At 41.4% G+C, this 20,171-nt stretch overlaps 1 protein-coding gene across 7 annotated transcripts in view; it reads right to left on the bottom strand.

Annotated features, from left to right (window-relative positions):
- LOC122422768 (synaptotagmin binding cytoplasmic RNA interacting protein) overlaps positions 1–19,906 on the bottom strand; it is a 28,912-nt gene extending 9,006 nt beyond the window's left edge. For 2 of the 7 annotated variants that reach the window (XM_043439416.1, XM_043439414.1), the window contains exons 1-9: positions 18,848–18,985; positions 16,504–16,622; positions 16,290–16,397; positions 13,554–13,667; positions 13,275–13,451; positions 4,853–4,988; positions 3,617–3,822; positions 950–1,099; positions 546–667 (exon numbers count right to left, since the gene is read on the bottom strand). In XM_043439416.1, the coding sequence (XP_043295351.1) occupies positions 546–667; positions 950–1,099; positions 3,617–3,822; positions 4,853–4,988; positions 13,275–13,451; positions 13,554–13,667; positions 16,290–16,370 (986 nt within the window). In that variant the 5' untranslated portion in view covers positions 16,371–16,397; positions 16,504–16,622; positions 18,848–18,985. Of the gene's footprint in view, positions 1–545; positions 668–949; positions 1,100–3,616; positions 3,823–4,852; positions 4,989–13,274; positions 13,452–13,553; positions 13,668–16,289; positions 16,398–16,503; positions 16,623–17,318; positions 17,479–18,847; positions 19,075–19,776 lie in introns of those variants that run through there. The other 5 variants (XM_043439412.1, XM_043439410.1, XM_043439411.1 and 2 more) reach the window with 4 other exon arrangements.
- Between the last annotated feature and the right edge of the window lie 265 nt (positions 19,907–20,171).

Consider the following 20,171-nt stretch of genomic DNA (forward strand, 5'->3'; position numbering starts at 1 on the left):
CTTAAAAGACCCAATTTATACAATGCATTTACATATTTGTTTTCTTACCTCAACATTATGCTATTTGGTTATTTTATTAACTATACACTCATTTCGTTTTTCAAAACCCATACTTAGTATATGAAATGTTTGGGATGCCAGTAATGGGCACTATGTATTGGTAAAGAACTCTCTCTTTGGTACAAAGGAAGCAGAATCTTAATCAGCGATTTTGTATTTCCTTCCTCAGAGAAAAAATTCCACCATTTAACTAAATATTTTGTCAAGACTTTGGAATTTTTAATGTTTAACACACATATTCAGCAGCACATTCTATAAAATATAATAGAAAATATTCTAGATTGATTTTTCACTTATATGCAATGGCAAGAACTCAATAAATATTTCTCGAGATTCTCGGCATTTATCTTTGACTCAAAGCTTTCAAATCAAACTCCAAGTCTTCTTTAAAAGGTAAAAGCATGCTATGGATTTGTTTTTAACAGGTTTGAGGAACATTTGTTATTCACTAATCAATTATTAAAATCTGTACAACTTTCACTTACATTTGATTCTTTGCAGCTTGCCTCTGAGCTTTTCTTTCTTTCCTTTTCTGATCTGGTGGCTTAGCAAAAACAATTTCAATATTTTCTCCTTCCAAGTCTTTGCCATTCATTTCTTCCATAGCCTTAAAAAAAATTAGGTACTGATGAATACAAGAGACCTTTCACAACTGTGATTTACTTAAAGTTAAAAAGAAAAATCATTTATCGTTAATTTCAGAAGACTGAGACAAAACAAGATTCTTTGATTTAAAAATCCAGCTCTTCAACGCATATTTTTGACTTAGTGATGCAATCTCCCAAGGCCAATAAAGGTTAGCTTGAGTAGATTACACGACCTGATTCAGGATAACTAAAAATCATTAGCCGTTAATTAGATACCTATGATTACTCCCCTAGTTATTTACCTTGACAGCACCATCTCGTTCATCAAAATGAATGAAAGCATAATCTTTTAATTTCTTCACTCGTTCCAGTTTCCCAAACTGACTAAATGCCTTTTCTAAAATCTCTTCTGTTACAGTATTAGCCAGGTTGCGTACAAACAGCACTTTTACCTGAAATTTAAGAAACAGAAACTTCTATGTATTTCCAAACAATTAAATTTCCAAGATGCCACCACCTCAACCCTGCAAACTTTAGTCACAATCCATTAGACTAAATAAACTAGACTAAATTTTCAACTCATTTGGACAAACACTAAGGAGCTACTGAATTTAGTGGGCAAAATTCTAGACAGACATCTCAAAGCTGCACAGATGGTGACTAAGCATAAGAAGAGATGCTCAGTATCACATTATCTAAACCAGTGAGGTATCATTACAAACTATTAGAACGACCGGCCAAAATACAAAACACTAACACCATCGAATGCTGTGGAGAATGTTGAACAACATATTCACTGCCTTAGATGCAAAACTATACAATTTTGGCAGCTTCTTACAAAACTAAACTTACTTTTGTACCATATGATCCACTAATCACACTCCCTGATACTTACTCAAAAGAGGTGAAAACATGTCCACACAAAAGCCTGCACGTGGATGCTCAGTACCCCTGAACTCATAACTGCCAAAACTTGGAAGCAACAAAGCTGTCCTTCAGTAGGTGATTGGATAAACTGCAGTTCATTCAGACAATGGAATATTACTTAGTACTAAACAAGAAATGGGCCATCAAGCCATGAAAAGACATGGAATAAAAGAAGGTACCTTAAATGTTACATACTATATGATTCCAACTATGTATATGACATTTGGAAAAGGACAAAGCTATGGAGATAGTAAAAAGAGCAATATTTGCCAGGAATGAAGGAGAAGAGATGAAGAGGCAATCACAAAGAATTCTTAAGGCAATAAAAATATTCTGTATGATACTATGATGATGGATACAAGACATACGTTTGTCAAATCTATAGGATGTAGAACACCAAAAGTGAATCCTAATGGAAAGACTGAATTATAAACCTTTTAATTTAGATCACTGATTTTAACCACGTACCACTCTGGCAAGGATGCTGATGGGGGAGGCTGTGCAGGTGTGGGGGCAGGTGTGCGGGAAACCCCTGTACTTGCTGCTTAAAAACACAGCACGCCATGCACAGTGTTCTCTGAAGTGGAGTGAGGGCCACTCAGCCGCATTCCACTCTCTGTGACCCCATGGGGTTCTCCAGGCCAGAATACTGCAGTGGGTAGCCTTTTCCTTCTGCAGGGGATGTTCCCGAACCAGGGTCTCCTGCATTGCAGGCATATTCTTTACCAGATGAGCCACAGGGCAAGTCCTAGTACTTTCCATTAGTTATTATCTTACAATCAAAATGGAGGTGGTTATTTCCTAATAATGTGACAACTGCTGCTGCTGTCGCTTCAGCCGTGTCCAACTCTGTGTGACCCCACAGATGGCAGCCCACCAGGCTCCCCCGTCCCTGGGATTCTCCAGGCAAGAACACTGGAGTGGGTTGCCATTTCCTTCTCCAATGCATGAGAGTGAAACATGAAAGTCAAGTCGCTCAGTCATGTCCGACTCTTTGCTACCCCATGGACTGTAGCCTACCAGGCTCCTCCGTCCATGGGATTTTCCAGGCAAGAATACTGGAGTGGGATGCCATTTCCTTCTCCAAATTGAATACTATGCCATCTTAAAAAGCAGTTGAACTTAACAAAGCAAGTCAAAACTAACTGAAACCCTTCATAGGGAAGAATATTCAAAGCACTGTTAAGTTAAATTCTTCCAATCCTGAAAGATCCTCAAAATACAACTACAAATTTAACCTGGCTAAAAAATATTATCACTTTCTCCTAAAATACCTGAAGTAGCATCTGAATTTCTTAATCTAAAGGACTAAATAATGAAAGCTGAATAAGCCAAAGGAAAAAGAATCTAAGTATCTCTGTCCTCAAGAATATTTACCGTTTAATATTCACAGCTCTGATACTTCACACTCCTTTCCTTATTTAAGTGAACTCACTCTATTTGCTGGCCTATCACCATTAAAGAGGATTCTTAAAAAGTTTACAAAGGGTAAAAAAAAAAAAAAAAGACAAAGGGTGGAGTAACTTAACTGTGAACTGCACTGGTAAAATGGTAAAGTGTTGACTCAAGAGATATTTGTTCTCATAGATGTCTCAACTGACTGCTGAAGCAGGATACCTAATAATAGCCAAACCTTGTAACTGCAGCAGCTCCGCTGAGGCCAGTACAGTTCACTATTTTTAGGAGTAGGACTTTTAACATAAAAACCATGTAATCAGATGGCGCCATTCTCAAAAACTTACAGAAATTGCCCTTTGAATCCACACAGAAATGAAAGTCAGTCATCTCCACAGCATGTAGGCTAACTATTTCATGAAGGTTATGATGGCTATGCAACTATGGCTGAGGATCCATGAATAATTTCTATATTCACCCTCCATGAACTTGTTATTTATTTCTGGTGTGTGGCCTTTAACATAGAACACTTCTCTCACTTTCAAAGCATAGTTTAAAAAAGCACACACAGTTTTCCTCCACTCTCTAAAGCCTTCTGCTGCTCCCACCAACACCACAAAGAAAAATTTTAACCCAACTGTCATTACCTTTGCCATAACCTCAGGATCGGGATCTTCTATAGGATCAGCCCATTCAACAGTTCCAACATTTCCCCAGACCTTGACTTTACCACTCATTAACCTACGTCTTGCCTGGGCAGCTGTTTTGTGATCTTCATATTCAAGGAAACAAAAGCCTCTGTTTTTTTTCTTGTCGTCTGGTTGGTGGTATAAAATGACGTCTGTAAGACCCTCTGAAAGGAAGCAACCATTCCAGGGAAATTAGATAAAATAAGCAAGAATAAGCAGATCAAAAGATTTTTTTGCTAATATTATACTTAAATATCAAAGTGAAAACTAATCTCTTATCGTTACAAGAGATAATATACTGAAAATGTTGGTTTGGTCCAGATATATTAAAATATATATTTTAATATATATAAAAAATATACTCAAAAATACTGTCCAGCTCAAAAATACTGGTCCAGATAACTTAACCTAATCCACACTTTCCCAAGTATTCCTAATGCAAAAATCTCCATTAAAAAAAAAAAGTACCCTTTTTACTTAGACCTGAGAACTATTCTGCTTTCATTAACTAGACAACAGAGGCATGAAATCTTTACAAAGCTGTTTTAGGAAAACCAGAAGTATAGAATGTTTCATCCCATCCAAGTAAAACCTAATTTTTAATGGCACTCTCCTGGCCTCACATATCAGTATGTTTATGTCAAATGAAATAGATTATCTTAACACTGTGTAAGAATTGCAAATGATCCTGGAAACTGGTAACAGGCTGATAATTTGTTAAATACATTCTAGGCAGACAAAATTGTTTTCTTATAAAACCCTGTCACTTGGAAACTTAAATTCAAAGACAATGTAGACTCTGCTTATACCAAGAGTACTCACACTATTCCTATAATTTAGAAATTCAAGTCATGACCTACCAAATATTTTTACTAAGAATGTCAACCAGCACCTCAACAGGCATAAAAACACACAAAGAAATACAATCTTCCAAAACGGGAAGCACAACAATGACTGTGCAGATTGAGTTCAAATCCCAGACGTATTCCTTACCACCTACCTAACATTCAGCAAGTTATTTCCCAAAACCTTCTGATTCCATGTCTGAAATATGCAGATACCTATCTTACATGGCTATAGAAAGAATATAATGAGTCAATAAATGTAGTGCTTAAAACAGTGCTTGGCACATAGAAGTATGCAATTACCTTAAGTATTACAACGTGCACCTCCTTCCAAATAAATCCAACTTACCTGTTACTTTGCTAAATTCTTCAAGAATCTGTTCCTTGGTTTTACTCTTAGGAATAGAGCCCACAAAAAGCCTGTTGTTGGCAACCGAGATGCAGACACCAATGTGTTTTCCAGAACGAATTTCGTGATTATTATACTGAAAGGGGGAAAAGTGCACCATGTTTTAAAAATACTTACAATATCCTACGATAGGTGCTTATTACAGAAAGACATACAAATCCCATACACAAAAGCAAAATCTTTTAACAAACTAAAAATTCAACACTTCGGTTTATCAAGTATTTCTGTCCTTTAAAAAATTATAATCTGAGACATAGGAAGACTGTAACAACAAAACACACTGATCACGTTTATGAACTAAACCAAAAATTGTCAAGTCCTTGAAATTTAGCAAATCTGATAAGAATCAAATCTGTAAGCAGCTTAAATTCCAAATTACTGATTACACAATACCTTGTTTTCTACTTAAATGCATCCTGCTGACTATTTCCATGTAAGGAAAATGGATTCAAATTGCCAACAAGCTTTCTGCCTTTCTGTTAATCAGCACTTCAACCTTATTTTTCCATCTCCCCTAACCACTCATAAAAAGTTACAGTAACGATTTTTCAGCTTCAACTCCTTACGTCTAAAAGGAGAACAAATTCTGAATCTGGCTCAACATTCCCCCCCCCCCCCATTTCATTTTCATCAAGCCTATGATAACATTGGAAAAGACAAGTAGATTATGGTATAAGTATAGAAACAACTATAAAACTACAGTAAAATGTAAACAAGCTTCAAGTGACCCTAATTCATAAAAGGCAACAAAACCATAAAGGCAAAACCCAAAAAGCTCCTATCCCTGTTATTCTGATTCTTGTGCAACAGGTACACAAGGTATGAGTGAAGGAAATACAGCTCAGTCAGAAAACTGATTCCTCACTGTCCCTCTCTCCATCATCTCCAGGTATTCAAAATTAAACATGAAGTTCAAACATCTTTGCCTCCAGTTCACAAGAGTTTTTTGTACTTTCTGACGCCCACTGACTCAGTTCACATTTAGCCAAGTCTCTGGTCATCATTTTGAATTGTGGTGTTGGAGAAGACTCTTGGGAGTCCCTTGGACTGCAAGGAGATCAGAGCAGTCAATCTTAAAGGAAATCCTCAATATTCATTGGTAGGACTGATGCTGAAGCTGAAACTCCAATACTCTGGCCACCTAATGTGAAGAAGAGATTCATTGGAAAAGACCCTGATGCTGGGAGAGAGTGAAGGCAGGAGAAGAAGGGGAAGACAGAGGAGGAGATGGTTGGATGGCATCACCAACTCGATAGACATGAATTTGAATAGGCTCCAAGAGTTGATGATGGACAGGGAAGCCTGCCATGCTGCAGTTCATGAGATCGCAAACAGTGGGCGACTGAACTGACTGACCGGCCATCATGACCCCAAGACCACCTCTAGTCTTCACACTTATGCCAGATACATTCTTTTTTTTAAATCACAATTTTGCCTATTGGGGGAAAAAATATCCTTCAATGACTCCCCATCAGCAAAACAAAGTTCACATAGGTGGACATCAGTAAGTCCATCCTAAAATTCCTCCCACTTCTTCCCTTTCTCCACACTATTGTAATCTTGGCTAATGATGTCAGTTTTCTCACACTTCTACGCCTCTGATGCTTTCCCTGAAACTTCACCATCGAAATCTCTTCTGCATACCTGTAGATTTGAGCTCAGTCAAATACTTTGCAATCCCTAAATCCTATAAGGACCAATAAAAACACCCTTCTATGTTAACACAGATCAGTAGTTCTCAACAGGTGTGATTTTGCCCAGGGAGTGGGGAGGCACATTTGACAATGTCTAGACAGATTTTGGTCAACTAGACCTAGTGGCTTAGCGGTGAAGAATCTGCCTGCCAGTGCAGGAGAGGCAGGTTCCATACCCTGGAGAAGAAAATGGCAACCCACTCCAGTCTTCTTGCCTGGGAAATCCCATGGACAGAGAAGCCTGATGGGCTACAGTCCATGGGATCACAAAAGAGTTGAGACACGGCTTGTCGACTATAAACAACAGGCAGATTTTGGTCAACTCGAGGTGGGACTTGCTGTTAGTATTTAGTGGGTAAGTAGAGGTCAGAGATGTTACCAAACATCCTATAATTCACAAAATAGCCAGCGTAATACTTATCTAGTCTAAAACAGTGCTGAGGTTAAGAAATACTGCCCTGGACTTTGTTTTCTCATACTATTTGTATTTAGACCAAACACCTCTTAAAAGTAGAAATATGCAGTTATCTGCAGATAGTAGACCTATGGTTGAATCCATCATTGCATGGGATTATGGACAATGAGACTACATAAGTAAGTTAATCTAAGAACACAATAAACTATTTAAGACATGTACATTCCCTAGATTTTTACATGTAAGCATCAAGTAGCCAGCCTTAGCGACAAATCAATGACTTTCAATTTGGTCATTTAGTCTGTAATTCCAGAAGTTGACCAAAAAAAAAAAACCCACTAAAATCAGGGGGAAAAAATGGAATGGAATACAAAGTTTTAAAAGGAAAAGGGAGAAACAGGAGTTACTTTGAAGATGACAGAACTTGTTATCACTCCCTTTTTTGTATCTCTGTTTTCCAAATATTCTAAGACCAGGGGCTATATACTTAATAATGCTGCTTCAAAATGGTGATAACTATTGCCATTATTTCCCATATAAGAAAACTTTCTTCCCTTCTAACCTATCCTCACTAGCCCTGCTCTGGTTAATCAAGGCAGTGTAGGTAGAGGGTATTTAAAATGACAGTAGTCTGAACAATAGTCAGACCTGGTAGGTTCCCAGGTGACACCAGAGGTAAAGAACCTGCCTGACAGTGCAGGAGATGTAAAAGACACAGGTTTGATCCATGGCTGGGGAAGATCCCCCGGAGAAGGAAATGGAAACCCACTCCAGTATTCTTGCCTGGAGAATTCCATGAACAGAGGGGCCTGGTGTGCTATATAGTCCATGGGGTCACAAAGAGCCAGACATGACTGAAGCAACTTAGCATTCATTTATTCAGTCTGAACAATAGGAAGCTATGAATATTTAGCAAGATTTATAAAGAAAACTGTAACTCTTCATCCACTTTTTTTTATTTAAAAAACTGAAACATTTAAAAAAAAAAAAAAAACTGAAACATTTTTAACTGACCCAGAGAGAGTAAACTGGCTCTCCAGTGAAGTCATTAAAGGAAAAAAGACCCTCAGGGCATTGTCCAAATGAAGCAAAAGTATCTAGAAATAAACATTTTCAAAGCAATGTCCGCATCTACAGATTAAGCATGCACTTTTATATGTATATTTGAGTTAACTTTTCTTACTCTAGCATTTTTAAGGCCAATCTACCATCTTAAAGTCAAAATTAAACTTTACATCCAAGCAGGTGAGTAACAATGACTTAGATGGTAGAAAGGCATTACAAAACAGCTGTTCTGATGCTTACTAGAGATTCTAATTTAATGCTGATAAACCCTTACTCTCAGGACTGTATGATGGTATCAAGATAAAAAAATGTGATCTTTTCCAAACTCTAGGAAAGTTGGCACTGAAATTAACAAGTTTTAGAAATCTAGCTTTCAGATCCAGTAGCAGTGAGGTAATCAAATAAAACAAAGATGAACCAATATAGTTTCAGTATTTCAGAACACCAAAATGAGTTGTACAGCCTGGAACATTCCCATCACCCAGGCTCAAAAACACGAAGTCACTCTTTCCCTTGCCTCATAGCCAGTCAACAGATCCTCAGAAACTGAGCAACCTCAGATTTGGAATCTGATCCAGAAGTAGTTGCTCAGTCCTAACTCTCCTTATAGCAGCAAAACGGCTGCCTCCCAAGACTGTCCACTTAAGTCTTCTTTACATTGAGTCAAACCTACTTCCCTAAAAATTCTTCATTAAATCTCTTATCTCCCCCAAATGAGGCACTTCACATATCTACACACAAGGCCTACGACTCAGTCCTCTTTGCTTGGCTAATCATTCCCTCTCTGAAATTGGAAAGTGCTTCCAAGAGTGTCACGAAATAGTGACATTCATAACACAACAATACAAATGCAGGCTAAAACTGAGGACTCTAGAATAAGCTGGAGACTATTCTAACACTTCCAAACACTGGCTTCTATAACATGCAGTCCAAGATTATCTCGGCTCATTTGGCAGTCATACCACATTGCTGACACACTAGTTTACTTGTGAGTAAGCTGTGTATAGGACCTGACTTCCAACCCCACTCAGCTCCACCTTCTGGTATAAACCACTGTCCCAGGTCATCAATATCTTTTCAGATCCTTAATTTGTCATCCCCCATAGCATTTATCACCACATGTAGATTCAAGTCACCAAACATTTCAACCAGTCCAACTATACCCTCATTCAAATCACTGATAAGGAAAAAAGAAATACAATCTGTAACATATTTACATCATGCAACCTACACTAATGCTCAAAACTTCAATGGCACCATGCAACTGAGCCCGGGAGTCAATGACTACTGCCTTTTAGCATTCACTTAAACAAGCTTCATCTTTCTTCCCACAAAACACTGCTTCAACTCAATTCATGTATTTCCTTCACTGCCTCCCTACTCAAACCTCTTTAGGACAAAGCCTTCTCCAACACCCCAACTCACAGCAATCTACCCCTGCATCCTTTCTTACCCTGTGACTTACCAGCTTCCACTTTAATTAAATGCAGTTAGTCCCTCATGTTCCAGAAACCCCAAAGTCAAGAACTGGATCAAACTACGCTCATAGTGAAAGTTTCCATGTTGTTCACAGTAAACATTTGCTAATTGCTACTTAAAATACTTTGTGGACCTCTCTTGTCAGCTGCATTCACTGAAGTGGTTGTACACTGGTGTATACAACCACTGTGGTGAATAAATCATCATTGGCTATTAAAGTCACAACCCTTAATGTGTAAATAGAGGTCAGTACTCCAGTCTTCGCAAGAAAAGTTCTTTCAGTAAGACACTTCCACTGTATTGGACCATAATGGCACTTGCAGAGCCAGTTGCCCTGGGCTCCAAATCCAGAAGCACACGTACAAATACACACACACACACCTGCCTGCGTTCCTCTTGGAGTTTGTGACAACACCAAATGCTGCACAGGAGAGAGTGTCACCCTCCCCATGAAATCTTTGTTAATCCCTAGGGCTGATGGTAGCAGAGAACAATCGCAAAGGAATGCCAGAAAACCTTTCAGTAGACAGCACCGGTCAGCCGGCCAGGTTATTTATCCAGCACCTATTCTACAGTGGCACTGTTCTGAATGTCAGAGATGCAGAAAAAGAGCAAATTCTCTGAAGGGAAGAGAGAGGCAAATAATCTTACAAAGTCAAGAAATAACTTTTAAGTACATCTAAGCATTTTTTATAGAGCCTTGTTTAGAAGCCATTAGATCTAACCTACACGGTAAAGGGTAAGACTGTAGAGGCGGCAACGGGAAGCAATGAGACTAGCTAGGACTCTTCAAATGGTGCCTTAGACTAGGGTGGCAGGAAGATGGTACAAACCGGTTAGATGCCAGAAATAAATCTGGCAGCAGAGAAGACTTACACTCAACACTTTTTAAAACCACCTAAACCACTAAACAAAGAATCAGGCTTACTGGCAACATAACATATACTGCTTGTTTAAACTGTTATGTCCAGTTAACAGTAAGAACACGCTAAATAAACTAAGCCTGCATGGCCTTGGGCAAGCCACCCAGTCTATTTATTCACTGCAGAAAGAAGTTATTCCACTTACCTTGAAGAATGGGCTGCAGTGGAATTTGAAAGTGATACTGTGGCACAGAACACAGCTCCTACGCCCCAACAAGCACCCAAGTGGGCTATTACACACCTTTTCGCAAATCGAGATCTTGCTTCCACGGCTAGACTATCATCATTTAGAGATATATTTTCTTATTCCCCCAAATACAAGGCAGATGTTAGCTGAAAACAGGGTGACTAAGAAGTTTGCAGTTGCTTATAACTTCATGTCTCTTCAGCTGTTAACATCAACCCATTTCTACAAGTAATTCAGATGCAAATTTAAAATCTACAGTTTTTATTGGAGGTCATTGTTGAATTATATGTATCAAAAAATAAGACCAAATATATATAAATACTATCTCAATCTAAGGTATTTCTCAAGATACTCAAAGTATAAGAAAGCAAAAAGTGATGCTGCTTCAATCTTATCTGATCCATAAATAATGTAAAAAAGGCATTTTCTCAACATTTGATTATGTACAACTAGAACAGTTCAACTATCTTATATAAAAACTTCTTTGATAAAGCTGTAATTCCAGCAGAGTTGTGATATGACCCAAGTAGGAACAGTCTTCAATATGCTTCCTTAGAAAATACATTTGGGGTGTTACTCATATCCAGGAGTCAAAACAAGGTAGCAAAAACATCCAAATCAACTTCAGTTTTTTATTTCTCTAGAATGTTTCATTTCCTCAAAAGCCTAGTCCTTTCTTTCACTGTTGTACTAAGGCAAGTCTCCCAATTCTAGCATCACAATAATCCTAGCTATGGTAAAACATCTCTTCAGAAAAAGCAGTAACAATACATCCAATTCATCCCATTGCTAACATCCCAGTACTATCTTTAGAAAGACACTGAAGTGCAGAGCCTCCTATTGATTAGACAGCAAAAAGTAATTATTCCCCCCCAGATAAGGACTCAAATCCAAACCCAGAAAAAAAAAATGTAAAAAGATTTATTTAGGACAAGAGCTATTCCTAGACCAATCAAAATAGCTGTTTGCCTATCTGGAAACTTCTGTGTTACAGTCAAAAACTATGTTATTAAGACAACTTTAAGCCTACAGCAATGCAATTTTGGACTACATTATGTTAAGCCAAGGCAACTGCCCAAACTGAAGCATATTTCATGTGTATTTACTGGCACTCAAAATTGTCATGTTAGGACTGGATTATTATGTATCTTCTAATTATGTTTCTTTACTATAAAGATTCTGAACATCACCTAGAAATATTCTAGTGAGGACCTACCATAATTGGTGTATTTTGGCAGCAGAAATTTAGTTAAGTGTTGGTTTAATAATTCCTATTAAAAATATTAATAAATACATGTATCATTACTTGTAATACTAAGTAATCACACCACTAAACAAAACTAAGCTTTATGTAATACCTAACAAATAAACTGGGTCTGACATCATTAAATTCTACATGAGCTTTTTGTAGTAAGATAAGATAGCTCATTGCCTTCTCAATCACTCTACATTTACGCATTAAAACTTGCCGCTACTTTATTACTATCTGGCAAAATGTTCTATTCTTTTAGATTCAGCTGGATGATACCTACAGTTTATCTCTTCAGAACCCTAAAAAGTCCTCAATTTTACTTTAACTGTTCAAACTAAAATCTTGACAGTTCACAGGTTACCACTGAACGGAACACTAGAGAGCTATACACTCTCCCTTCTGAAATAGCATTCTTTGAAAGAAGGGAAAAATCAGCCTTGATTTAAACAGAAATACCCAAAATCCTGCATTCTTTATTCTTCCCAAGTAGCATATTTTTCTAAAGTTAACCTTACAATATTCAATTACACACACCAATGGAGAGATGCAAGTTACACAGAAAGCTAAATCAAGTGTATGTTTCCTTTTTCTCCTTAAGATTTGCCTTAAAATGTAATACAGATGACAGTGAGGAAAGAAAAAATAAAATTCAGGAATAACCAGAATTTCAAGTTTGCTTAGAATTACCCATGTAACACGTTAAGTCAGACCGTGCAAAAACAAACGTCTGCCATAGTGAACCATTTACAAAAAGTTCCTCCTCAGCTGCACTTTTTGATATATTTCTTGGATTGAAATTAACTTATGACATCTTCAACTACAAAATGTAAAAACCACTTGAGTCACAGAATTTAATAAACTAATTAGAGTTACATAAGCCACAACTTGAAATATTAAAATTCTTTAAATTGGGAAAATAGCTAGGTCCTCACCTGACATCTGCTATTTTTAAATCAAATACTGCCACTCACCATAAAATCCCTTATTTCATTAACTAGAAAGTTATCATCACAATGTCTTCATGAAACATTTCTAAAAAGGAATAGCCAGATATGGTCCAAGAGGAGCCCTGTCTACTATAGTTACTTTCTTATACATTTTAACGTTCCTAAAATTAAAAAAATCACTAAGCCAAATGTTTCAAAGAATCAGTAACTCCACCACACTACCGTATAGATCCCAAGTCAGTTCAACTATACCTGCAAAAGATACCGCTATAACGTGTACATAGAAAATGTGAAAGCCAGTGCCTAATCAACACTTCAAAAACATTCAGTTAACACAAAAGAAAAGGCCTGGCTTTAATTAAAAATAGCAAATGTGAAGACTGAAAGGAAAAAAACTCACCAGTTTAACAGCCTCCTGAGCTGCTTCTTTTGTACAAAAAGTGACAAACGCATAACCTCTATTGAGACCTGTTAGTGGATCCATCATTAAACGAAGATCCCATATAGGTCCAGCTTTTTCAAACAATGGAACAAGTTCATCCTCAAACAGATCTCTTGGGATCTTCCCCACAAATATCTGTAAATTAAATATGCAGTAAAAACCATGGAAAATTTCTATAAGAAACAACCAGACACATGTGCATTTACTACGAAGGGTACAAGTTTTTAGTTTCTTTACCTCAGTGCCAACAGAAGGCTGCTGACCTGAATAAACGGAATCTGGAGGCGGTCCCCCATACTTCCTCTGTCCAGTGGTCACATCGAGTGTGTAGCCTGTTCTTTCCAAGAGTGCCTTAAAAAGTTCAAATGTCATTAATATATTTCATTCATAAGACCACACCCGTGCAGCAAGCAGTTATGAAAAAATCAATTTTGTTCAAATCTTCTCATTTATCTTGGCAATATTCCCTACTAACAGGTTTTTGTCTGCTTTAGAACTCTTTTTAATGTGTGCTTATAATTCATAATACGCCCTAATTTATAATGAAAGTTTCAGGATCCTGGTCAAATTATTTTCTGGTCTCCAATTACTGAGTAGTGCTTAGTGAACAACACAAAATATTGATTCATCAACAACTCTCAAGGCAAATTATATCTAGTCTGCCCTTCTAAAAAATGACTGCATAATTAAGCTGAAATTCTCTCCTGAAGGAGGAGGTGGATAACTTACCTCTCCCAAACCTAGCTTTCTTACCCAACAAATTTTCCAGTAACCCACACTCCGAGGTACCTACTACCATTCTGGGAGTTTCACCAACCTTTACAAATTACACTCCTCCAACTAAATCCAGAAACTTAAGAGGAGATGCAGGAAAAATAACCTCTAATTCATTTGACATTCAAGTGCCATGCTTCACAGGACAGCATGGATCACTCAGAAAAAGAGAGCCAAAATGATTTTGGAAACTTTATGAAACTGCAACATGATATAATCTCTACACATAATCTCCCTGAAAGTGAACTGTTAAAATTTATACAACTTATATTTAACTCAGAGCATAAAAAGATTCTTTTTCTCTCTTATTATAAGCAAGAGAGTAGAAACTAGTCGTCCACTGTTAGCCTAAGGGAAAAGCAAGATTATTCCTTTTCCACCATCTCACCCACAATGCACAAAACTGGTTTTCTAAATAAAAAGAATCTAATAATTAGCTGATAAACTTTGAAATAAACTAATAGCAGGCACATGATAAAACTTATCAAAATGCTGTTAAGTGATAGGGGGAGGAGCATTTTAGTCCTTAAATGAAAAAGACTGGACAGATTTTACCTCTACCAACTCTCTGCGACCCCATGGACATAGCCTACAAAGCTCCTCCGTTCGTGGAATTTTCCAAGCAAGAGTACTGGAGTGGGTTGCCATTTCCTACTCCAGGGGATCTTCCCGACCCAGTGATCAAATCCAGGTCTCCTGCATTGCAGGCACACACTTTACCTTCTTAGCCACCAGGGAAGCCCTTATTTCTACCCAAAGAACATTAAATAGTTACGGAAAGATACTGTAATTGATAAAAACTCTATTCCTAAACTCTCTTTAACAAAAAAGTCCACAAACTGGTACACATTTTAAGTAGTCTTTTTCTACTATACCCACATATATTTGCTTAACAATGCAATATTGGGTTAGTAACAAAAATAAACTCAAATCTCTATCACACAAACTAAACCATTAAATGGCTCATCTTCCCTTTTTCCCATATGCAATCCCTGTGCTTCTTTCACTTTAATCTTTATATGACCCAAATAATACCTGTTTTATGTCAATCCCTAAAAGCAAAAAGGAAAACACTTGTTCCCTCTGAAAAAGTCTATAAAAATGTCTGATTTCTTGCCACAATTTAAGTCACACTAAAAGCTTTAAGCCACTCCCTTCCAAAGACAGAACTGAATGTTTCACAAACTAAATTTCCAACTTTTTATAAAATTTTAATAACTTTCAGTGTAGATTTACTTACAACTGATCTAATTACAACGAGTAACAACTATATATTCCATTTCTTTGGAAAAAGTAGATTTATAGTTCAGATACAATTCACTCATTTGAAAGCCTCAATTTTATACATTAACTACTGATTCCATACTTCCCTATTCCTATACCATTAAAACACAACTGACACCCATACCCTTCCTAATAACTTAATTTTCTTAAACTAGAATCCTTGGTTCAAGAGCAGGGGCACACTATGCTATGGATACAACATTAAAACTAGTATGATCATCATATTTTCTATGAACCAAAAAATCAACACCAGTTAAAAAACACAAAGATCAAAACCTAGCTGACTTTACTACTCTTCGACTTGGGTGAAGGTAGAGGAAGCTGCTACTCTCAGCCTCAGTTTCTTCATTTGCGTGTCTACAGTAATCAATTTTATCATTAAAAGTTGCTTTTGGAAATGAACAAATCAGCCTTAAAAATCCACACTAATCAATGAGGAAGAAGGCAGTGTTAAAATACTGAACTCATTTGGGGGCTTGAGAATCCTAAGAAAAGCAATCAACTGCTAAAAGTACACTCTCCATCAGTATGGTGTCAGCTGATGCCCTCCCCTTTTGGTTCCACTGTCAGTTAACCTGGACTTGCAGGTTTCATATGAAAAATATGTTGACTGTAATTCTTCAAAACTTTTATTTAGAATACCAACAGCACAGATTTAAGAAAGACTACATGGGTAACAAGAAAAATTTCCAAGCTGTTTAGAAACAAACTGTTAAAGGCAGGGCACTTCAAAAAACAGTAACGAGAAAACATTAACAAATCATCTGATGGTCGTTCACTCTCAACATTACAACACACACACAAGGAATAATTTCACACCCAAGGAATAGTTAGCCAAGCCAGAAAATAGTCAAAGCAACAAACAAAAAACTTTAAAACTGAAAGGAGTAAAAAAGAAACTTTTTAAAGACTTACCTTAATTTTTGCTTCATCTGGTCCTTTGCTAGAATCTGCAACTTTGGTCCCCTGTTTTTCTCTCTGCCTATAAGTCTTCATGACTCCACATAAAAAGGCACTTTTGTTCTGTAAAGGAATTTTCCAATTATTTTCAAGAGTAAGTCTTAAATATACCTAACTGAATAAAACAGTCAAAACTACTTTTTTTACACTGACACCAAATTAACGGTACCTGAACATGAGAGAGATCACTGTCTTTAAACTGCTGAAGAACTGCCAATGCGCCGTCTTCATTGAATTCTTTTAAAGCTTCTATAGCTCTTTCATCTAAATCGCTATGTGCAACCAGCCCTGGAAAAGAAAAAACTTAATTAGTTGTCAACTTTTAATATTTTTAGAAAGTTTTTTTTTTAAAGGCCATGTTTGCCAGTGCAGGTGCCAATTACAAATTCTTCCATTCCTCTTTATCTATATAATGAAAAACACATACCTTAGTAATTATGAACTAAAGAAGGCCTCTCAACCATACTTAAAATAATGAATCAACTTTTTTATCTTATCCTAAGTCAGGCAGTTCTGAACACCGAGTATTTCTAAGGTAAATACATAGGCTTACAAATTCTAAAATCAACCAACAAGTACCGAGCATGACACGGGAACCACCACTCAATTTCAAATACCACTAAAAAAAGCAACAGCCACACCGAGACAGACAGACTACAAGTCTACAATTTCCAAGTTATTTAACCAGAATCCTACCATAAAAATACCCCCAAAAGTCACACAGCCTGCTCCCAACATTCAGCAGCTGCTGCTGCTACCATCATATACTTAACCATCTGGCCATCCAGCCTTTACCACCTAACCCTTCCTTCTTCCCGCCCTCTACACACCTTAGCCTCTAGTTCACAAGGACCTACTAGCACAACAAGGCAAAACTCCAGGTCCCACATTTCTTGGAAACCACAAAAAGTTGCTATTTTAGTTCAAAGCCAGAAATCCAATAGAAAAATTTCATAATGTAATTTTGCAAGTGTTAGTTCTTACCTGCAACGTAAATTTCATCTAGTTTTTCAGCAACTTTCTGTGGTAAACCAGCATCAAGCAATGTCTGAAAATTTTCTGAATGGATAACTGCAGAAGTAGTATCCATGGGCTCTTCAGTACCATTTCCATTAACATGTTCTGTAGCCATGTTTCCAGAGATCTGTTCAAACGCAATAAGCAAAATTAAACTAGGATCTTCAGAAAGGGTAGGACAATATGAGAGCCCCAGTCTGGACTTTCTCTACCAATTTCTACGCCAGCCAGCCTATACATCCCTTTAAATAGGCCTTACTTTAAAGTCACTTTCGCCTGACAAGCCAGATTTGGAGCGCGGGGCACCGAAGGACGGATCCACTACGTTTTTCCTTAGCACCACCCCTGACTCACCTGCTAACACTCCCTAGGAAAAACCACATTACAAATGGAGCCCAACCAGCACGAGGACCAGCCAGCGTGCCACATGCAACTGTGCCCGTACAGAGAATGAGGTGTGTGTGGAGCAAGCAAAGCTGGGCTTTTCCCTCTCAAAGGTAAACCCCTAAAGTGCGCGCTTTTCCCGCCTGCCGCTTAAAGATCAGTAACAACAGCCAGCGAAGAACAAAGCGCTCACACAAGCTACCTTCCCACCACCCCGCTTCTCCACCCTTCACCTCCGCACCCCAAAGCCCGCCCCCGACTCCGCACCCAGAGCGGCAGCCTCACCGCCGCGGCCACCGGGAACCCATTAGAAACACGTGCTCCGCGCCTTCAAATGTCCTACAACTTCCTTCAACAGCAACCCACCGAGTCCCAGGCCAAGACGACCGTCACCAGCTCCCGACAGCAACCCAGAGCCTCGGCCGGAGCCCCCAGCCAGCAGCAGCAGCACAACCTCGCCCCTCGACACCGAGGCCGCGGCGGCGCCAGGCCACAGGCTCTCCCCGCCCCCCAGCGCCGCCGTCTCGGCCGTGACACATGGCTCTCTCTCTGCCCCGGGCGCCGGCGACCCCCGGCCGCCCGCCCGCCCCGCCGAGACGCGCGCCGTGGCGCACGGTACAAGCCCCCACCCCTGGCCGGTCCGGGCAGTGACTGCGACGCGGGGGTCGCCGGTGCCACCCGCGGGCCGAGGCCGGCAAGCCGGCGGCGTGAGGGCGTTCCGCGAACTGCCCCACGCCCGCCAGACCCCAAACACCACCCCAGCCCGCCGCGCGGCTGCGGGACGGAACCGGCTCCTCTCCGCCCACTCCCGCGCCGCGGGGACGGCCACGACAGCACCAACTCCGCCGCCGCTCGCGGTCCGCGCGGGCCACGGGGCCGCCTCCTCCCTGGAGCGCCGCAGACAAAGCCCGAACAGCGGCAGCACATGGAGGGGAGGAGGAAGTGACGGCGCGGGCCGCGGCCTACTCCCGAGCAGCCCCAGTCAACGTGCTCCCCTCTCCCTTGGAATCCATTTTCCAGAAAAGCCGGTTTCTCCCCGCACCGCCCTCCCCCAGCTCACTCCACAATGTCACGGAGCTCCCTTCCCAGACCCGGGTCCCAGCGGTCGTTACCTCCCCGTTGGGCTGCGGCGGAGGAATCCTGTCCGAGGAGATCCGGGTGCGGGCAACGCGTGCTCGCTGCTCCCTGTGTCCGGCGCGAGTGGAGCTGTTGTAAAATGGCGGCCGAAGCTCACGCCGCTGGCAGCAAACCCGATCCAGTTCCACTCGCCTCCGAGCGCGCTCCCGGTGCGCGCGCGCGCCTCCGCGTGACCCCCCCCCTTCCCTCCCCTCCCTCGCGCGTCCGCTTCTCTCACTCACTCTCTCAGCCCCTGCCCTCCTCCAGCTCCTCCTTCTCCTTCTCCCACCACCACCAGCGTCCGTCAGCCCTCTTCCCTAGGCCCTTCTTCGTCCGCTCCCTGCTTCCTTCTCCCGCCGCTCGCACTGCCGTTCGCGGCCGCTCCGGCACAAGTGGCCGCCCTTCCTCTCCTGGCTGCACGCTGGCTCACTCGCTCCCTCCCTCGCTCGTTCTCCCGGTCCCGTCCCCCAGTCCCTGCCGAGTCGGCTCCTCTCTTTCTCTCTCCCGCGCTGACGTGACGACGTAGCCTACGCCTCGGGACGCGCGCCCGCGGGCTCCGCCCCCACTCCCCGCCACCCTCGCTCCTCATCACACGGGAGGGCGCGAGACCCCGCCCTTCCGCTCCGGCGGCGGCGGAGGGGCCAGGAGTGAATGAAAGGCCCGCCCCTTCCCCTGCCGACACTCCCCCTCCCGCTCCCCTCCGGGTGGGGCGGGGCGGGCCGGGCCGGCTCAGCGTGTCCCACTCGTTCTCCTTTGTCAGGAGACAGGCATCTCCCCACCCCGCCCCGCCCCACCCCCACCGCGGCACCACGCGCACGCCACCCCCACCGAGCTCCCGCTCGCCCCACCCCCGTTCAGTCCCGGGCCAGCCAGGAACGGGGCGGGGGACGCGGAACGCGACCGCAGCTGCCCTGAGAGTACCCACCCGTCCGTGCGCGCCCGGCCCGCGCCCTCGGCGCCGCGGCCGCGCAGCCGTTCCAGGCGGTGTCCACGCCGCCGCCGCCCCGCGCTCTCCTCGCTCGGGAGGCTGCAGGCGCACGTGTCCCCCGGGGCGGGGCGAGGCAGACAATGGAGCGGCGGGGGAGGGGAGTGGCGCGGAGACCCGCGGACCTTTGGTCCACCTGGCTGGAGGGACCCGAGTGCGGAGTCGCTCCGGGATGACTGGGTCTCCCTTGCAGGACAATGGGAACTCCGGGGCCCCAGCCCGCGTGGCTCCCCCTTCCACGGGAACCTCGGGCGGAGGGAGGGGCGCCCGCGGCTGGGACGAGGAAACCCTGGCTGCTTTTGAAGGGGGACCGGCTGTCTCCAGTGGAGCAAGGA

Source organism: Cervus canadensis, chromosome 20 (genome assembly GCF_019320065.1).
Source record: "Cervus canadensis isolate Bull #8, Minnesota chromosome 20, ASM1932006v1, whole genome shotgun sequence".
Classification (NCBI taxonomy): domain Eukaryota; kingdom Metazoa; phylum Chordata; class Mammalia; order Artiodactyla; family Cervidae; genus Cervus; species Cervus canadensis.